We start from the raw sequence: 13,403 nt of genomic DNA on the forward strand, positions 1-13,403 counted from the left end.
TATTAATAGCTGTTATGACCCTATATGTTGAAAATTCCCCAGACTTCATCAGTTAAAACTAGTAAATGCATTCAGCACAGTAGCAGGAAACAAGTCCATGCACCAACATGAGCTACATGTCTGGCCACTAAAAATTAGTACTCTGAAAAGGGAATTAAATAATTCCTTTATAATAGTTTGGTGGAGAATGGAAACGTAGAATTAACTAACAACAGAAAAGATTCACAGTGAGTATTGTGACCCATTGCTGGATTTGAAAGTAGAAGGCATTAGATAAATGAAAAATACCTCATGTTCATATTCATTGAATGAAAGATTTAATATCAAGATATCAGTGCTACTGAGGTTGTCTACAAATTCACTTCAGTCCAATTTGGAGGTCCAGGGATATCTGTACAGATAACGAAAAACTCTAAAACTCAAGGGATCCCAAATAACCAAAGGCATCTTGAAAAAGAACTAAGAAGGAGAACTGACATTTCTCAATTTCAAAAATGATGGCAAAGCTAATAAAAATAGTGTGGCATTAGCATAAAGATGTATGGGCCAGTGCTACATTTCAAAAAGCTAGGAACAGGATCATCATACGGTCCTAAAACTCTGCATCTGATTCTGTGCCCTAAAGAATTGAAAGCTCGGTCTGTTTATAGCAGTATTGTTTCTGACAGCTAAGACAGAAGAGTCAGAAAAGCCTACAGAGGTATGACTGGATAAGCAAAGTATATTAACATAGTAGTGGAACATTGTTAGCATTTTTAAGGACAGAAATTCTGAGGTATTCTGCATCTGTGACCCTTGAGGATACTGCCAAGTGAAATAAACTAATTAAAAATGACAAAAACTGTGTATTTCCATTTGTATGAGGCACTTAAAGTAATGCCAGTATTCAGAAAGAATGTTAGCTCATGGGGTTGAGGGAAGAGAGATTGAGTCACTGTTTAATAACAACTTGCAGAATGTAAAGAGTTCTGCAGATGTATGGTATTATCAAAAGAGGAATTTAACACTACATATATACATACATACATACATATATATATATATACACACATATATATATGACAGATACTTTACAATGAAAACAACTCTTGGTAATTGGGTTTTCCTTTTCTAAGTTCCTGGCCTCCTGTGTTTTGTTGTTGTTCACTTGCTTTGCTTTAAAGTGATGAGGATCAAATTTAGAGCCTTACAATTGTTCTGACCGTGCTGGGTCAGAAACATAGATGAACATGCCTGGCATTTCTATGATATCAAACTTTATTGAATAGCAATAAATTCACAGAGTACAGCAGTACTTTGGCAGATATTTTTGTTTTTCTTTAGTATCCCTGGCCAAGGCCATGAAGGAGTAAAAAGTGACCTGGAATTTGTTTACTGGAACCATAGAGGAGCCTTTTCAAAGATGACATTTGGGACAGAGAAGGAATAGATCTGATTGCTAGGATAGTGACTACTTTTGAATCTGGGAATTGAAGGTATCAAGGATTTCTGCAGGAGACCTGCTACCTTCTGTGCAATTGGCCACATCAGATGATATCACATCAGTTGGAACTGGAGTCTGGTTGGTAATGCTGAAGTTATGCATTCTGTTGACCTTGAGTAAACAGTCTGAGAACAAAGGATGACTGCACAGGCACCTGCCCTGAGAAAGAGGAAGTCCATGACTAAACCAGGAAGTCTCAGCCAGGGATCCTGAAAGGAGAGATGGGTTGAAGATCTTTGAGGCCCTTCCGTCTAAGATGAACCTGACTTTCGAGAAAGACAAAACATTCCCAAGTGGAACTATGGACACTGCCAATGTTTACAGTGAAATCTGATGGAGAAAAGGATTGTGCCCCATGAAGCTAGAACTTCAACTGTTTGTTTCTATTCAGAGCAGTTTTTCTTGGATGATTTTCTTGCTGAAAATGTCCTGGAGTGAGTAGTGAAGGTAGCTTGGGAACAACCAGCTGGTGAAGCAGGTTGAAAGTATTCGTTACATTCTGCGTCCTGTCTTTGTTTTCCTCACCAATGAGTGAGTAGAGCTGGGGATCATCAGCTCAGTGCTAGAGGGTTGCTGAGTACACAAGGTGCTGCCCTTAGATCCCCAACACCCGAGGAATAAAATGGGAGTTAAATGAAGTGGTTGTAGTGGGTTTCTTCTACCAGGAGAACATCCCAGCACATTTTCCCACCTGCAGGCCAGTGGCGTGCCTTTGAAGTGAGCGTTTCGGTGAAGTTCTCAGTGAAAATCGGAATTGTGTACTTTGCTGCCAAAATAAGCCAGTTTATGCACAGGCACTCTCTGTTTAATTGCAACTGACAATAGATCTGCCAACTGTGAGAGAATAGCCCATTGTTTGGAGTGACCCAAACTCATTTTATATTCAGTTTCCTGGTGAAAATGGGATTGTTTATTATTCCAGATGATGTTGAGTAAACAAGGAAAGTGGGAGAGGAATCGACATTCTTTCTTGGCTTCTAAGAAAGGACTTAGGTTAGAGGCTCACTGAGCGAGAGGAGCATCTGAGAAGTGGTGGACATACATTTTTGCCTCTCTCCTGCTGGTGTTTTAGACTTGTGATAAATTTAGAGTAAATAAAAGAAAGATGGGCTTTGTGGAAAATGTTATTCCATGCCACAATAGAGGTGTGCCTCACTTTATGCTTTAGATATCTTTAACTAAAATGATACATGCTAAAAACCAAACATTTATGTATTTGGTACATACATACAAATTAGATATTTTAGAATACTAGAGTGTTTTGCTAATGGGAGACTGGGCTTTTTTTAAAAAAATAATACTTAAAAATATTTATAGCTAATCTCTAATTAACAGTGTTGCAGAAATAGGAGTTTCATAATGTTTATAGCTAATCTCTAATACTGTTCAAAAAATATCATTTTCTTTAAAAATGGAAACTAATAGTTACCTATATTACATTTCTCTGTAGATATTTCATTACTAGAATTCACTTGAGAAGTATTTCTGGGTTAATCATATTACTGACTAATTTTCTGGAATAGTAAAATATAAACTCAGTAAGACTCAGTAACTTACCCAATTAATCCTGAGATTAATTCTCATCATCACATTAAAACTATAATGTGGTGGCACACTTCCTATAATCCCAGTATCTGGGAGAACGAGGCAGGAGAATCACAAGAGTACTGGGCTCCGTAACGAGTCTCACGCTAGCCTGGACTCATATACATCCCAGTCTCAAGCAAATAAACAAGCTAGTTTGAAAATTTGTACCTGTGTATATATGCATATTACATATATGTGAGTGTGTGCATGTACGTGTAAGTATGTTTTGTATTTGTGGGTGTGCACATGTGGAGGTTAGAAGTCAAAGCCATGTGTCTTCTCTCTCTGTCATTTTTTCACACTATTAATATATTATTGAGACAGTGTTTGTCACTGAACTTGGACTAGATTGTCTAGGCTGTCTGTCCAGTGAGACCCTACAATCCGTCTGTCTGTGCTTCAGTGATGGGGTTGCAGGTGTGCCCCCAGCCTAGCTTTTTACACGTGCTAGGGATCCCTCTCAGGTCCTCATGCCCGTGCAGCAAGCACTTTTTCTGATGTTTAAGTAAACAGTCTTGGTGTCCTGAATTGATTAAGTTGTACAAAAATGAGCATACATTTTTTTTTGTGAACATAGGAAAATGTGTATAACGTCTTAAATCTAAATATGATCAATAAAATTATTTTCGTCTCTAAAGTAATACATTCTAGCCATAACCTTACAGAAGTGTATACTATTGTTAATGTACAACAAAAATACCAACGGGGGATTAGCGGCAGAGACAGAGGCATTTATAGACTATTGAAAGTGTGTGAAATACTTCTGTGTGACGTTTGAGAATTTTCCTCCCTGCCCCAGTCATTTTATCTACATAAGAAATTGAATCCTGCCAGGCGGTCGTGGCACATGCCTTTAGTCCCAGCAGATTAAAGCAGGAGGCAGAGGCTAGTGGATCTCTGAGTTCAAGGCCAGACTGTCTACAGAGTGTGGTCCAGGACAGCGAGGGCTACACAGAGAAACCCTGTCTCGAAAAACCAAAAAAAAAGTTGAATCCTAAAATATGTCTAAGTATAATCAAGCTGGGGGCAAGCTATATACCATGAGGAGTTTCTTTAGTTAATACAAATTATTGAGGGTGGTGGAAGTATGACTAAACCATTTTGTATTTATAAACATTTAAAATTATGGATTTGAATGCATTCTCTGTAAGTTTTTTAATGTAGTATTTTGAGGTATATAAAACCTATTTTAAGTCCTTTCAGCTATTGTATATGAATTTCCTAGTAACTTAAGTTAGACACCAGAACTAGGCAAAATTATTAAAAAAAAAAAAAAAACAACTCACTTAACTATGTATATTGCTTATGACATAACAGAAATCTCCCACAAATGTTAGCATGGTGAAACCAGTGAATTCAAAGGATAATATCATAACGAACTATGGTTTATTCTGGGTATGCAGTATTCATGTATTATAAAACCAGGACAGGGCTCATGAGATGGCTCAGCAAGCAAAGTCATCTGCCCCTAGTGTGACAACCTGAATTCAATCCCTGGGACCCACATGGTGGATGAAGAAAAGAAACTCCCAAAAGTTGTTTTCTCACCTCCAGATGCGTGCCATGGCATGCAGCATCCTTCACTCACTCACCACACAAAATGAATAAAAGAATGTAAAAAATTGTTTTAAAAGAAAATTCAATATTTAAGATGCCATTTCTCCCCGAAATTGACTTATATTTTCAGTTTTATCCCAATCGAAACCATAGCGGGCTTTTTTGTTGTTGAAATCAATAAACATTCTTAAATTTAAATAGAAATTTAAAAGAAATTGTAATAGTCGAACAATTTTGACAAAGAACAAAATCAGAGAACTCGGTAGTGATTCACATCTTACTGTAAAGCTGCCATAATCACGACGAGGTATTGGAGAAAGAATGGTCACATATATTAATGACAGGATGTTTGTTGAGTGCAGAGAAAGCCCACATGTACTTAATTTTTTAATGCAAATACAGAGGCGATCCAGTGGTGCTGGAACAATTGGACATTACGTATAATTGACAAAGAACCTCCTTTAGTATCGTGTATTGTATACAAAAGTGAACTCACAATGAGTTATAGACTAAATGTAAAAGTTAAAATTGCTGAACTTCTAGAAGAAAACAAGTGGAAATTTTCTGTTATTCTCCAACAAAAGTCTCTTAGATTTTAGATAGAAAGTATAATTCATAATTCACAGACTTACTGTCTTGCTCTTCATTAAAATTTAAAGACATCAGCTGCTAAGAAAATGGGGGTAATAAAAGCTCAGGTTGTGAGAATATATTTTCAAAGCATCTATATGACAAAGGGCTGATATTCAGAATAAGTACAGAACATGAAGAGTCTGATAGAAGACAGCTGGGCAGAAGACTGTAAGCAGATGCTTCAACCAAGAGATTGCATTGCAGAAAGGAAGTGCAGCGCTGTGATGGTAGAGAAATGCAAACTCAAGCCGCAGTGAGCGTGCTGCATGCCTTTGAAGACAAAATAGATTTTACAGTTTCAAGTTCTGAAAGGCATTTGGAAAAACTGGGTCTTAACAAATGTATGGCTACTTTGAAAAATGCCTCCGTGTCTAACTTTCTGCAAGTATGTACACACATGGAAAGGGGAGGGGCAAACTCTGTGCTTGTTTTTAGGCATTCTGCCTGTAGCTAGATGTAGAAGTCAACCCATGTACGTACATATACATATATTCATCGACATGCATAAATACACATATATTTTTGAGATAGTCTCAATTTGTAGTCTAGCTGGCTTTAAATGCATGTGCCTCAGTCTCCTGAGTGTTAAATCACAGGCATGAACCACCACACCAGATTGTTTCAACTTTTGTGCAGATTTGACACTTCCGTGGTAGAAGGGCTCAGTTGATAGTAATATTTCTTCAAGATGGTCTTGTGATGTACAGGGCCTTCTTTATAGACCTATGGCCAGAGGATTTAAGGCTTTCTCATGCTTCATCCTCACCCCAAGGAGAAGGCCTTGGCATTCCTTCATGGGCCTGAGGCCATGCCTATGTGAATAACACATGCAATCAGGATGTCACTCCCCAATACCAGAGCAAGCACACACACACACACACACACACACACATACACACACACACACACACACCCTCTCTCCCCCTCCCTCCCTCCCTCCTTCTCCAGTCTCTGCCCTGCCCCCACAGAGCACTTTAAATATAATTAACATAAAGGTTCCTATTTCCAGAGTAGCAGTAATGTAGCTAGCTATCTCAGAGTAAAACTCCTTACTTACCTGCAGCAAGGTTGCCAGGCCCATCTATGGTGATCCCTGTTGGCAGCAATTGGAATAGACATTTTCCTTTAAGAATTTTTTTTCCAATTGAGAGAAATGAAACACGATATCTGCAATTGTTTTGATTTCAGCACTGCTGAAATAATTACCTCATACCAAAAAAATCCTAAAGAAAAATTGCTAGTTGTTTTAAATTCCTTTCCTCTTCCAAATGGTATTTCTTTCTGTTAAGTGATACTTTCTAACTTGTGAAAGGCTCATCTACGTGTTGATACATGTTGTAGTTAGTTTTGCTCTTGTTACCTTCCAAGACTCTAAATGCTCACCCAGTTCCTAGTTGGGATTCCATTATGGAAGATTGGTTGTCTGGCAATGGGCTATTCATAGCAGAGATAATTACATGGTAACATATGCTGGTATGGCTTGATAAGCAAAGGCATTTTAAGGCGTTATCTCTATGTTCCACTAGGAGTATCTTTTGATGTGCTACATTTATTTTGACTTTTAAGAAGTATTCATTTCATTTTTCTGTACCTGATTCTCTGCAACTAATTCCTAAGTATGTACAGTTTTACTCCTTTAAAAAATCTAGAAGTTACATGTGCTGGGGTATACCTGTGATCCCTACACTTAGGACATTGAGGCAGGGCGATTGTCATGAGTTTAAGGCCAACCCGGGATACATAGCAAAACTTTTGTCTCAAAACAGAAAAACAAATAAAAAATCTAGAAAGCGGCCTGTTGAACGGATTGATCTTTCTTATAAACTAAACTTGCTCGCTCGCTCTCTCTCTCTCTCTCTCTCTCTCTCTCTCTCTCTCTCACACACACACACACACACACACACACACTTATTTATTTTGGTTTCTCAAGACAGAATTTCTAAGTGTAGCTTTGGCTTTCCTGGAACTCACTCTGTAGATCAGGCTGGCCTAGAACTCAGAGATCTACCTGCCTCTGCCTCTGGAGTGCTGGGATTAAAGATGTGTGCCACCACCACCCAGCATAAATCAAGTTTTAATTTATATTTGCACAGTAGCCTGTGACTGTCTACCTTGAGGGGCATACTAAAACAAGTTGCCGAAGGAGGATTAGACATAAATAGGAGTGTGTGAGGTAAGACTGCCATCTCCTTTGGCCGACACGGAACAATTCCTAGAAGTAGGATCTGGCTGTCTCTGCTCACCTCTCTGGAATTGCCCTCTTTCTGTATGCATGTACTTTTAAGTGAACATAGTCTTTGTTGCCAACCTTATTCATTTCTTAACACATAAAAACCAAGTTAATTGTATAGTAGTTCCAGTTGGTTACGTGACCCCTACGCAAGATTTCTGTTTATACTACCAATCACTCAGAACAAGTTCCCACAAAGACCTGTTTTGTTCTGCAGTTGATCCACCCTAAGGAAACCAGTTTCCAAATTACGCAGGGCTTCATAAATCAAGATGAACTGGTCAGAAATTGTATAGAGAAACAAACAAGAAACCAGCTAATGCTTCCTGGTTGGCAAGCAGTGTGTGTTAATGTACTACAATTGCAGCTAATGAAATTTCCTGCATCCTCAGATACTTACTCTAGTTAGAAAGTTTGTTTCACATTGTAACTTTGGTTCAAATCCATTAACGTGGTCTTACAATTGTTAAATGACACAAATACAAGTTGTAAGATATTTCAAGCAGCAGATGAGGTAAGACCATTGACAAATTATGAATTTGAAGTCTGCCCCTCTTAGCTATCCCTGTATGGGTCAACTAAGTGCCAGGGTGTAGAGGAAGAGGGGTTTGGTGTGTGGGCACAGAATTTTGTCTATAGTATAGCATGGTGACAGTGAGCAGAGGGGCTTGGTGTGGGCACGGAACTTTGTCTATAGTACAGCATGGTGACAGTGAGCAGAGGGAGATATGCTAAACTTGCTTTGTCTGGGTCTATCTGTTGCTATGCCAGGAAGGAAGGAAGGATGGAAGGGAGGGAGGGAGGGAGGGAGGGAGGGAAGGAGGGAGGGAGGAAGGGAAGGAGGGAGGAAGGAAGGAAGGAAGGAAGGAAGGAAGGAAGGAAGGAAGGAAGGAAGGAAGGAAAGAATAAACCCATACATAGTTCATAAGTAACGGTGTACTCTTCACGAGAGTTCAGCTGAGACATTAAGTATTTAAAGCATACTTTATGGATGTTGAAAATGCCCTTGAAATATATTCTCTTATAATAAAAGTTTTGTCAGATTACTTCACCTTCATCAGCTTTTATTTTTTTTAATTAATTTATTTTTACTTTATGTACATTGGTGTTTTGGCTGCATGTATGTCTGTGTGAGGGTGTCAGATCTTGGAGTTAGAGACAGTTGTGAGCCACCATGTGGGTTTGCCTGGAATTGAACCTGGGTCCTTTGGAAGAGCATCCAGTGCTCTTAACTGCTGAGCCATCTCTCTAGCCCCTAGCTTTTTTTTTTTTTTTAAAGATTTATTTATTTATTATGTACATTAGGATTTTGCCTGCATCTATATCTGTGTGAGGATGCCAGATCCCCTGGAATTTGAGTTTCAGACAGTTGTGAACCACCATGTGGGTGCTGAGAATTGAACCCAGATCCTTTGGAAGAGCAGCCAGTGCTCTTAACCTCTGAGCCATCTCTCCAGCCCCCCTCATCAGCTTTTATGGCTAGCAGGGCCTTTCCAGTTGTTTGCTTCAGCTGACCTAGTCTAAATACTGTGTTTTAACTCATTATGGAATAGCCACCCAAAGAATCTGCATCGTGTGTGATGTGCTTTTTTTTTTTTCCCCTTGGAGAAATTTTACCAAGGAAACAAAAAGAGAAAAGAAAATGTCCTTTACAATGGCAAATATCCTTTCCAACAATGGGCAAAGACCAGCCTTCCTCTTTCATCAAAAGAAATGAGAGAATTCTCAGAACCTAAATCCTGTAGCATGTGAACATGTCTTACATAAGATACGAAACTATTACAGAGGACCTAGGGTATATTTAAACTCTTGCCTGTTCATACAAACACATTTTGATAATGTCTTAAATGTTTTCTTTCCTCATAAAGACCTTTCTTTACTAGCTGTCCATGTTTACATCATGTGTACATTCATGTTGTATTCTCATAAAAACCAAGAGAGCTGGAGGAGTTCTGTTTGTTTAAGGCTGGGCCTCCAAGGAACCTTTGTAAAACATTTTCCTTACATAGGAGAAAAAAAGAAACAAAATACCCTTTGGCTTCCTGCTTGCTTCTCACTGGCACATCTTAACTTTCAGTTACTGCCATCTCAAATAAACTGATAATTCTGATTTTTCAGTTTAATTCAGAGTCATTGGTAGAATTTGAATTGTTAAAATAATAATCCTGTGTTTCTCTTATTAGATTTTTATGTAGGTTTAGTTTACAAACAGTAAAATCCATGTGTCTTAATTATCCAATATCCATATCATCAGGTCCAATGAGGAAGATGTTCTCAATGTCACCTTGGAAACTCTTTAACATGTTGGCAGGTTAGGAACTATTGACTTGGAAATCAGAAGACAACTTGCAGGAGTTGGTTCTCCTTCAACCATGTAGGTCCAGGGGATTGAACTCAGGTCCTCCGGCTTGTTGGCAAGCACCTGCTGAGACATTTGCCCACTCAAGGTTACTTTTAAAACATTCCCATGAACCTTTTTAATGGAACTTGCCATATTGGCTTATGGATGTGATTCTTAATTTATGTATTTTTATTTGTTTTTAGAAAATTAATGCCAAACTTCATGATGGAGTGTGTCAGCGCTGCAAAGAAGTTCTTGAGTGGCGTGTAAAATACAGCAAGTACAAACCATTGTCAAAGCCTAAGAAGTGGTGAGTTCTTTCCCAGTGATACGTGTGTCATAGTGTCCATTTTCTAATTCTCAAAATTGTGTTTAGATAAGCTTGAGAGAAAATAAAAACAATCCTCTCCTCTTCTATAGAATTTCATTTTGAATGCCAAGTCTTAGTTTATGAAAGCAGACAGATGAAAAAGTAGATTAATCATTCTCTGACTCATGGTTTTATCCAATTTTTATAGAAACTTTCTAGTAGGTGAGTTGAGGAAGAGTGGGAAAAGCCTAGTTATTATAAAATCTTACTTTTCACTGATTAAGTAGTAGTATTTACTATAGATTGTGTTTATGATTTTTTTTGAGAGGGTGTGTCCCTGTGTGATCTAGACCAGCCTCCAGCTAATGACCTTCCCACCTCAGCCTCCAGAATGCTGAGATTTATTGGCCTGTGCCACCATTTACAGATATTATGCCAATTCTTAAAAGGAGTCTGACCTCTTAGTTCCATGAAGATTACTAAAATTGACTATCATATATGAATCACTGGTTTGTAATTTACAGTTTCATTCATTTGGAGACTTAAGTCAAGATGAAAAGATATTCAGCTTAGGGGCTAGAGAGATGGCTCAGTGGTTAAGAGCACTGGCTGCTCTTCCAGAGGTCCTGAGTTCAATTCCCAGCAACCACATGGTGGCTCACAACCATCTGTAATGAGATCTGGTGCCCTCTTCTGGCCTGTAGTGCATATGCAGGCAGAGTACTGTGTACATAATAAATAAATCTTAAGAAAAAAAAAAAAAAGATACCCAACTTAGTTTCTTATCTCTCTTCCCCTAACCTTTCTATAATTCTGGGTCACTTTTGTATCATCCTTTATTTCAGCTGAGTAAGAACAATTTGATAATAGCTGTATCAAAGAACATGACTATATTTGCTATAAATATTAGTATGTTCTTTTTATATTATTTAATTTGGTGTTCCATGTAGTAGTTGTTTAGAATATACTTGGTCATTGTTGCTTTATATATGCATATATAAGGCAAAAATACTAAAAGTACTTAGTAGTTACATTTCTCTTTTTTTCACTTGGTATCTATGTATCTGTTTACCTGTCTGTCTATATCTAATCTATCTGTTAAACCATGTAAGTTAGCGTTCAAAGTTAACAGGTCTTGTTATAGCATTTGCACATATTTGTGGCGTTATACATTATTCTAGTACAGGGTCTTCTCCTTCTGCTGCCCCTTCTTGCCCACCCTCTTCCTCCCTCCAAATAGTCCCTACTTGTGCTTTCATACCACAGATGTTCGTTACCCTCACCTTTCTCCCTTCCCCCATCCCTTACGATTTTGTCTTCCTCTTTCATGGGCCCCTTTCTAATAGCACGGCATACACATACCTCGATCTATGTGAGAGAGAGAGAGAGAAGACAGGCAATATTGCTGTTTGTAGTATTTCCTGGTTCCATTTATTTTCTTTCAAATGTCATTTCATTTTTCTGTGTGACTAATCTTTCGTCGCATATATGTACCATGTTGTTGTTGTTTTTTAACCCATTCACTGAAGGTTGTGTAGTACTTTCTAGCTCTTATGAATAGAGCAGCAATGAATGTGGATGTACAAGTATCTCTATGGTATGTTGACTTAGTTAGTCCTTCAGGAATATACCCAAGATTGGTACAGTTAGTCCCCACTTGTTAGGTTTGTTTGTTTGTTTGTTTATTTCAGTTTTGAGGAACCTCCAAACTGATTTCCATAGTGGTTGCACAAAGTTCACATTCCTATCGGGAGTTTGTAAGAGTTCTTTCATCATACCCTTGAATTGTTGACGGGTATTCTTAGCCCTCATTTGTTTTTTTGGTGATAGCCATTTTGACCTAGGTCAGATGGTTCCCCATTTCCACTTCCCTGGCACAGGGATTACCTGCAGACACTACCTTTTCTGTAGGTGCTGGGGATCTGAACACAGATCTCCATGATTCTGTGTGGGCACTTTCCTGACTGAGGCATCTCCTCAGGCCGTGACTATTGTTTTATACTGCTGACTTTCCTTCCTAGGTCCTGGGTTGAATTAGTCTGGCATTTGCAGTTGTTGATTTCTTTTTTTGTTTGTTTGAGACAGGGTCTCACTATGTAGCTCTAACTGTCCAGGAACTCACTGTGTACACCAGGCAAGCTTTGAACTCATAGTGATTCCCCTGTCTTTGCCTTCTGAGTACTGAGATTAAAGGCATGTGCCACCACCGCCCTGCACAGTGTTCATTTCTTACAGTAAACTTTAAATCTCCTGGCATTGCACCCACTCTGGTGTTTCTGAAGAGTTGTGCTTTGTAGATTTCTCATGTTCTTACATTTCTTCCTGGTGATTTGATCATCTGCTGGAATGTCCCTTTTGGTTGTATTTGAGGATCTTATCCAGCAGTCTCCTCTCGAGACCTCAGTTAGCCATATCACTCAGAGACTTCCAGGTCTGTGTACAAGGGTGGGAGCTGATTCAGTTGTGGACTCTTGTCTTTACTGTGGTTTATGCTGTGATTAAGCCTATCTGTCACAAATGTTCAGTGTCCTCCAGAGGTGTCTTTACTTTAGTAGTTGTGGTAGTTTGAAAGAAAATGGCTCCCCAAAGGAGTGACACTATTAGGAGGTGTGCCCTTATTACAGTAGGTATGGCCTTTTAGGAGGAAGTGTGTCACTATGGGAGTGGGCATTGAGGTCTCTTTTGTTCATGCTTCTCTCAGTGTGACATTTGGTCCACTTCCTGTTGCCTGCAAGATGTAGGACTCTCAGCTTTCTCTCCAGCACCACGTCTGCCTGCACACCACTGTGTCCCACCATGATGTTAATGGACTGAACCTCTGAACTGTAAGCCACCCAATTAAATGTTTGCTTTATAAGAGTTGCTGTGGTCCTGATGTCCCTTCACAACAGTAGAAACCCTAACTCAGACAGTAGTGCACATTCTTTCTGTATCAGGAACCTGTGTTAACACAGTGGACCCCGCAGTCTGAGCCAGACAGGGTCTCACCCTCCTGAGACTTCACTGATCATGCCCAAAGTGGCTTATGTTATAGCTAGGGAGTATCTCACCAGGGCATCAGGAGTGGGGAAGCACGCATAGCCCTGAAGTCTGTACAAAAGTCTCCTTTAAGCCTTTGAAATCACGCTGCAGGTGTGTGTCAGGTATTCCACCCGGGCTGCTTCTCTCTGGCTTTAAAGCAGTGAATGACAGGTGAGTTGCTCTAGAGGTTGACCAGGACTGTCAATTTCCAGGGTTACTGTCAGTTGATAAAATCTGGTCC

At 39.1% G+C, this 13,403-nt stretch overlaps 1 protein-coding gene across 1 annotated transcript in view; it reads left to right on the forward strand.

Moving 5' to 3' along the window:
* Positions 1 to 13,403, forward strand: part of C1H9orf85 (chromosome 1 C9orf85 homolog) — a 53,996-nt gene that overhangs the window by 20,938 nt on the left and 19,655 nt on the right. Inside the window, exon 2 of the mRNA XM_059247617.1 lies at positions 10,035 to 10,141. Within this exon, the coding sequence (XP_059103600.1) occupies positions 10,035 to 10,141 (107 nt within the window). The remainder of the gene's footprint in view (positions 1 to 10,034; positions 10,142 to 13,403) is intronic.

The sequence above is a fragment of the Peromyscus eremicus genome, chromosome 1 (assembly GCF_949786415.1).
Source record: "Peromyscus eremicus chromosome 1, PerEre_H2_v1, whole genome shotgun sequence".
In the NCBI taxonomy this organism is placed as follows: Eukaryota; Metazoa; Chordata; class Mammalia; order Rodentia; family Cricetidae; genus Peromyscus; species Peromyscus eremicus.